The sequence below is a fragment of the Beta vulgaris genome, chromosome 2 (assembly GCF_026745355.1).
Source record: "Beta vulgaris subsp. vulgaris cultivar EL10 chromosome 2, EL10.2, whole genome shotgun sequence".
Lineage (NCBI taxonomy): Eukaryota > Viridiplantae > Streptophyta > Magnoliopsida > Caryophyllales > Amaranthaceae > Beta > Beta vulgaris.
Window position 1 is genome coordinate 56,113,047 of NC_079203.1, and position 8,055 is coordinate 56,121,101.

The 8,055-nt window shown below is 35.6% G+C and overlaps 1 protein-coding gene across 3 annotated transcripts in view; it reads right to left on the minus strand.

Annotated features, from left to right (window-relative positions):
- Window positions 1-7,760, minus strand: part of LOC104903210 (anaphase-promoting complex subunit 1) — a 28,457-nt gene extending 20,697 nt beyond the window's left edge. Inside the window, exons 1-8 of one of the 3 annotated variants that reach the window (XM_010691211.4) lie at window positions 7,378-7,760; window positions 6,118-6,181; window positions 5,618-5,702; window positions 5,000-5,277; window positions 4,663-4,768; window positions 4,404-4,564; window positions 1,599-1,786; window positions 1,456-1,525 (exon numbers count right to left, since the gene is read on the minus strand). In XM_010691211.4, coding sequence (XP_010689513.2) covers window positions 1,456-1,525; window positions 1,599-1,786; window positions 4,404-4,564; window positions 4,663-4,768; window positions 5,000-5,277; window positions 5,618-5,702; window positions 6,118-6,181; window positions 7,378-7,610 — 1,185 coding nt within the window. In that variant the 5' untranslated portion in view covers window positions 7,611-7,760. Of the gene's footprint in view, window positions 1-1,455; window positions 1,526-1,598; window positions 1,787-4,403; window positions 4,565-4,662; window positions 4,860-4,999; window positions 5,278-5,617; window positions 5,703-6,117; window positions 6,182-7,377 lie in introns of those variants that run through there. The other 2 variants (XM_048639645.2, XM_048639646.2) reach the window with 2 other exon arrangements.
- Between the last annotated feature and the right edge of the window lie 295 nt (window positions 7,761-8,055).

Sequence of the window (8,055 nt, forward strand, 5' to 3'; positions counted from 1 at the left end):
GCTAGAAACCAAGGTAAGACATTCTGATCCTTTAGAGCCAGATCGGGAGAGGGCCTTCCATCTTAAAAGTATACACTTATTATTTATGCATATCACAAAGCTTTCTATGGCTCTAACAAATTCTCTTTATATAGAAGTAAAAGTGGAGAAAGAGAAAGACCTCCATTTCAAACACAGGGGAAGCAAATTCCATCATCAAGCTCTTCTGTTATTTCATTAACTCCCTCTATCTCCCCCCCCCCTCCCCACACACACACACACAATATGATATGAATCCATTGCCAGACTCCTCACTATTTTCCCAACCCACACTTTCAAAGAGACACGACAGCATCAGCCTTTATATGTTTTCAAATAAATTGCATCTAACTAAATTATGATGAGGTTTTGGTAAACAGAACATACCCCAAAAGAAACTATGAATGTAAAATTCCTGCATCTAAGGTCATCATCTTTTTTTCCATTTCTTCTCAAAAGTCTAGGGGAAAATTTGAAGTAAAAATGAAAAGGTCTACAGAATTGCAGAATTCAAATGAAGGCTGCACTTAATGCAAGTATTCACATTTTATCCAAAAGCATTCACATGGCTCACCTCAAGCACTGAGATGCTGCCAACAACAGATGCTAGATAACCACAATATCCCAATACCAACTAGGGGAACAGCACTCAAGATGGTGTAAACAGCCAGAGAAACCTTCACTCAAATGGGAGCACAGACAAATTGGCCAGAGTTGAAATTCACACTTCCAAAACAAATTAAGAGAGGACCCATGCTGAAACGGATGAGGATTGGTTGGGCATCCTAAAGTACTTAAGCAGTAGGGTGTTTATTAGATGACACTCAACTTAAACTCTTGGTCTTAGACCCAATGCAAATGAAAAAGACCACTAGTCATAATGACTAAGAACACCAGAATGGATGGAAGTATTCTCTAGCAGCAAGCTTTTATACTTCTGTACTTCCGTATCCAACCTTCTCAACAAAGAAACATATTTTCATCAAAGTTTCTCATTCAAACACGCAGAAACTTGAAGACCAGACAAATTAATAAAAGAAACTCAAGGTCTTATGTGAAAACTGAAAAGTGCCATGCATATAGAAATAACAAGGGACAATCATAAGGAGGAAGGACCTTGAAAGAAGGGAAAGACAAGCAAAGCAGAAGGACTACTTTGAAGCTCAGCCTACTACAAATTCGGTGATACTGAGATTTCTGAACGCCCAGTAAGGATAAAGCTATTAACAAACCTACATAATTTGTTGTTCTTTCTATCTGACTTCCACACATACCAAGGAAACGGCAAAAATGGTGGGGCCATAGTATCACAAGGGTAGTTGTTGTGAGAGAGAAACGAAAGACAGAAGAAATTCTCAAAAAAAAAGGAGTATATAGTACAGACTGATAAGTGCATAACGTTATTTGAAGGCACTCTACCAACTACATGAAACTTACATATAGAAAAACCGTATTTTCTGAATCCAGAACAAGAATGTCCATTAGAGGCAGCAGCCCAACCTTTGCCCTATAAAAATACTTACCATCAAAACGAATTCCTAAGTTTAGAATTAACATATAAATCTTACAACCAAAACAACCTTGGACGGGTGACGGCGACCGGTTCAGCTGCAACTGCCTGTATGCTCCAACTCACGTCTGGATCGACATCAAAGAGGGTATCGTCATTCATTTGAACAATGTGAAGCCTTATAGATAGCAACCTTCTCTGTTCTTGGAGAAAGAAACAAATAACAGGTGCCGCATCATCATCGGTGGCGACAAAGACCTAGAGAGGACAAAGGTTTAGCTTGAAGGAAAACAAAATATAAAGAACTTTTAGACCTCTTCCTCTCTTTTTTTCTTTGATTTTCTTTCTTTTCTTTTATCCAGGACAGGCAAAAAAATCATCAAGGCAAGTAGTCATGAACTCATGACAGATGTATATATTAAAGTTCAAATAATGCAAAGAAATAAATATCTTCGCAAGACCCAACTTTTCTGCATTGTAGCTTCAATTTATATTCGTTAGCTGCAATCAGTCCAATCTGAGAGCAAAATTTTCCTTTTGGATATAATAAGCAAACCATTAAGATAGTAGACATGTTAGTAAAGTTGTGAAACTAGACACTACTACAAAGATGTCACTGATATGTTATTATTAGTTCATTAAAGTTTCCTAGTCAAATATTGTCGCATATATAATAGTTGAAGACAAAAGTATCCTACAAATTAAGAGACTAGACTTGACTGATAATTTTAAAATAAATATATTAAATACATATAGATTGAAATTTTTAAAGTGTTAAAACAATGAGTACTAAAAAAATGTATTATCCTAAATGATTTTATAGTACAAGTTTCCAATGACTCTTAATGGCTTACAATGATCAAAGCAACTACATGGAATAAGGTGCAGATATAGAAATTATGAACCAAAATTTTTAATTTCAATGTGTACAAAAGTTTTTAATTGTAAGCAAAAAATGGTACTTTCAAAATGACAAGACGTAAAGTGACACTTGCCTATAGAATCATTTTTTGAAGTCAGTTTCTAAGAAGCAGCAGGGAAAATGGAGACAGAAAGAAAACTGGCATCGAACAAGTAGAGGCGAATGAAGAATAAGAAAAGAGAGGTAAAAATCAACAAAAGGCTATGTTGAGGGATGAGAAAGGAACCTTGTTGAACGGGGAGTAGTTCATTTGTGGATGTACATACTAACTTAACTAGCCAAGTTTTATGATCAGGAGTGCAGATTACTTGATATATTAAGGAAACATGAGAGCAATGGCCTACCCACCCCCCCAATTCACTCCTACGACTCAATTCCTCCATACCCTGCCAACAATAGAATACATGGAAGATCGTGATGGTTGTTTTACCAACACATCACCTAGCCATATGTCCTCCTCCATTATTCAAAGAATTGCAGCTTTTCATAAGCCTTTCTCAATTATCAACAACACTGTCAAAAAATCAATTCAAGAGACATAGCAAATTAAATTTTAGAGAGAGAAACATAATTGACCTGAGATAATCTAAGCTCCTAATGGAGAAAAAAGCTTTTTCCCAAGCTAATTTAAAAACTAGGGTCCAAATGATTTCTTTCACAGGATCTTGCTGCAGAGTGTACAATAAAGTGATAAACTAGTAAAGTTTTTCGAAATTCTAGAACAATTTCTCCCCCCCCCCCCAACAAGGTTCGTACCAACTTTGCTTATTCAAACACCCTACATAAATCTTAAACACATAAATTGAACGAATAAAACCAAAGAAAAGCACTTCGTTAAACTTTTGTATATCATACAAGAGAGACAAAAGAGGTTTCTTTTGCGTCTGAACTCTGAAGCTTAGAGATAACAACAACGTAATCCCAAGAGATGGGGTTAGCTGCATGATTCTAGACATTATCGCCTATGGTTGTCCACACTTCTTCCTCCTTTCATTTCTACCTAGTGCTAGATGCACCAGCAAACCCACTTTCTTTATACCCTTCTTAATTCCCTTGATCAAAGTCATCTTTGATCTCCCTCGGCTTAAAATCCTCATAACCTTAGCTCTCTACTTTCTTACCAGTGCATCTTATGTCCGAGCATGTGCCTGAACCAAAGTAATGAGCTCTCTTTTATCTTATCTTCATCATTGGGAACTTCAACTTTCCTTCGAAATTCCTCATTCCAAATTTATTATCTTAAAAACACTCCCACACATCCATATGATCATATGCATCTCTCCTACATTCATATCCTTAACAAGATCCTTCCTAAATGCCCAACTATTGAACATATTATAACATTGGTCTATCAGCCGTCTTATAGCAGATTCCCTTTAATCTTGGTAAAATACTACTCTGAAATCCTCGCAACCCCTTAGAAAAAATTAGATCATGAAGCATGGAACTTGCATCTTCACTTCATCTCAAAAATCACACATATCCTTAAAAATCTTAACCACAAGTACTATCCTATATCCCTATTGGGACTCCAAAGAATCACCATTATCTTTCTTAGGACAATATATGCACTTCAATTACATACATGTTGAGATAATTGAGCATAGAGTCTCAACCGTCACTAACTACCACGATATATGTGACGGATAAATTTTAAAAAATGCATTTGAAGTTGGCTTAAATATGGAAGAAATTTTAGACAATTCAAGAGAACAAACATAGAAGATAGGGGGTTGGTAGTAATTTTCCCCTCTACCAGATTGTCAAATTTTTCAAGGCCTTGATCAGTCAATATTTTAAATAGACAACTATCCTTCTGCAGCCAAAAATGCTAGATATGCAGGGATAACATTGGATAATTAGTCAACAATAAAATACAGTATCAAATATGGACTCAAATTTCACAGAAAGTGCAGGTAGAATGGAGAGAGCAACAAATAAGAATAAAGGCACCTTACTAGCAGCTGCCTGGTAACCTTTTGCTTGCCAGATTCTCCGGAGTGAGAACTGGCATGGGAATACTTCGGTGTGGGGAACATGAGATGTAGAAACTGCATGATCTCCAAGACGAGGATTGACACTTTCTGCTACCCAAAGTGAGTGTTGCATCTTGTCTGCAAGCACAATAGAGAAATTCACCAAGATGAAGGGTTTTGTTTGTTTACCATTCTGGGAGTAAATGCACAAGGATGAAAACTGCAACTACAGGAACCTCTGTTATAGGAAGCAAATAGAGGCACGCGATCACTGGTCCAAATTGTCCTCTCATCAAAATCTTTCATTATCTTCAAATCACCTCTTTCATCAATATACACCGGCTGGGAAATATAAGAAAGAAAATGAATTGGCTAAAAGTTTTGGAGTATGAATCCAGATTCAGATGCAATCAAGAGGTAGAAAACTTCCAACCTGCGCATCACATGATCTAGTCATCAATAATAATAGAGAAAAAGAGAAAAGCAAGAACAGTAAAATAAGTGAATGCCAAATTAACAGCCCCCAAGGGATGGGGATCCTAATGATAGACAAATGTGGCCCATCATGCACACCTGGGGTTCTTCAAGGGGATCATTCAAGATTAGATGAGAAGACACTGAAGCTATATTATCTTTAACAATGTCATCAGAACTGGAAAGACCAAAGCCTTGGGGACTTTGTCGGGCTTCTCTTTTTGAGAGTGTCTCCCTACCACTTATCAATGGGATAGAAGATGAGAGAGGCGGATAAGTTGGAGGGTTGCCTTCTGCTGCTTGCTGCACAAGCAGCCCAAACGGGAGGGGCCATATAGAAGTAACTATGCCTGGAAGTGGGATTGATGTCAACTCACCTGCAGATAAAGTTGTACATTAAATTTGATTTATTTACATGTTGCAGTGAGAAGTGCTACCTTCAGTAAAAATTAATAATTCAATGGGATATTACTGTCACATATGCTAACAACCAGAATTTTTATTTCTCTCAATTCTTTTGCAATCTCATTAATTTCTAGATTATATCTTTACGCGGTATCCAGATATGCAAAGTCACTACATTTTATTAAAAAGGAAATCACATAAAAGCCGCTTAACCCTTTCCTTAGTTCCCACATGATTGCCGTCTGTAAGAATCCTGTATATCATTATTATAGATCTAACTGTTAACAGCTAAATGGGTTTGAATACCCTTACCAGATGTATTGAAGATTGTCAAGGCATCAACTTGTAGTATACACAGTACAGCCTCAGATGAATGAGCCATATGACACCAGCAAGCCTGAACATATAATTTGTACATCAATCAGAACAGATGCGCTCTCCGTACAAAATAGAGAGCAACAAGACGAAATCTACAAAACTAATAGAAAAACTGAAATGTGACACAGCATAGACTAAAGCAAACATTAGTGTCCCTCGTATAGCAATAATGTACTTTGCTATCTGCTGGAGAGTATAGTAGCTATGAAATTAATCAATATGCAGCTATTCACTGGTTCTTCCTAGATGAGATATGTTAAGACATTTCATCACACGAACATCTATATTAAAAAACACTTTAAGCTCCTACTTATGATGTGCTTCAACAGAGATCGTTTCCATAAGCTCCAAGAACATTGCTTACTAATATAACAAACCAATAGTTTTAGCTTCAAACCAAAAACAAAATTACAAGAACAACATTAAGGAAGTACCATAGTTACTGCAGAACTTAAGGTGAATCTCTTGTACACGCGTGAGCCCGCGATCCACATTATCCTGTAGCCAATTAAATAATAACTTCAGGTTCTGAAAGACACATTTCGATTTTCAAGAATAGATACATTGAGACTTGATCAAATGAACTTTCAAAGTTAGTGCATTTGAACTTTGTACATATTTACTAACTTCATTTCAAAATAACAAGCCACAATATACAATTTGACATTTCTAGATAGGCCATTTTTCATTACTCTTGATTCATTTAAAGAATCTCGCAATTTTTCTTTCCATATGACTTGCTTATTACCTTTTTGTTCCTACACAGCATTTATGGACAATGCTTTCGCTATGCTAATAATCAACTTCAAATAACATTTATGCTAGAAGAGATGAACCCCCCTCCCACACGAAAACATTTAACATTGTGATGGTATTATTTGAACTTGCAATGCAATAAATGATGGCTAATATAGACAAAGTATCAATTTATTCATAAAATCCATGAAAAGTGCAAGTTTCAACAAGAAACGATCAACTGAATCATACGAACTAAAGAAGCACAGTATAGATTTCAACAATACAAGATTCAACACCACAAAGCAGCAAGTGCAATTCTCTGAGCAGCAATATAGATTTCAACAACCAAAATTTGTAATTGAAAGTTCAGAGCTTCAAGCAACCAATCTAAAGAGCTTAATTTCACACGAAAAGACATTATTTCCATCAGAATTTATCAGTGACGACGATTATACTAGGGAACATAATTAAACACCATCCTTACTTCACTCATAAGCTCCGAAAACAACATCAATTGAAACGCTAATCATACTAAACAACAAATCTCCAAGACTATTTTGAAAAAATTAAAATTAATAATAAATAAATCCTACGCCAGTAATACACATCATCTTCTACTCTCCAACGCTTCAATTTGGCCAAAAAAATCATGAAAAATTGCAGTACAATTTATACATAAAACGCATAGCAAAAAAAACAAAAGCATAACTCTCTTAAATTAAAATTTTACTGCAACAAAATCATACTTCCTCCATTCTCAAATGAATCATCTTCTACTCTTCAACGCTTCAATTTGGCCAAAAAAATCATGAAAAATTGCAACACAATTTGTACATAAAACGCATAGCATAAAAAACAAAAGCATAACTCTCGTAAATTAAAATTTTACTTCAACAAAATCATACTTCCTCCATTCTCAAATAAATGAAAGATTTCTCCAAAAAAATCGAATATACCTATTTCCGCGAATAAATATTTCATGATCACAACCATCAGCGGAAATCGACGATGATGCCGAAGAATCAATGCCGTCAAATTCATCGGCTTCCTTAGTAATTTCTGGATCAAAAAGGAAGTAATCATACTTATTTGATACATTATCGGTTGATTTTCCGTCGAGAGCTTCAGCAATTAAGCCAAATGGTTTGAATTCTCCGAGCACACTTAGCTCTCGAACTCCAATAGGCATTTCTAATGAGTTTTACTGTTGTTTAATCTTTCTCTCTCTTCTCTTTTGAGTTTACTCTCTAATGTGTCTTTCTCTCTCCTGTCGATTTGGGGGTTTAACGTTTATAGCTCCCGCTCTTTTTCCCGAGGTTTGAGTTTTTATCGGAAGATACTAAACCCTAAGATGGGTTTATATTTTTTTTGAAACGATAAAATGGGTTTATATTGTTTAGGTTCTATTTGTTTGGACCGAATTAAAAAATTCAGTTCAATTCATACAAATTTATTTCAGTTCAATTCAATTAGTTTTTTCTCGTAGTTTTCATTCATTTTAGTTCAGATCTTATCAGTTCAATATCAATATATTGACTAGTCGGACTAAGGGGGCTACCCGTATTATCTTTCCCCCATCAGTTATATCATAAATTATAAATATTAATTGCTTCTTAGTATGAATGGAAATGGAT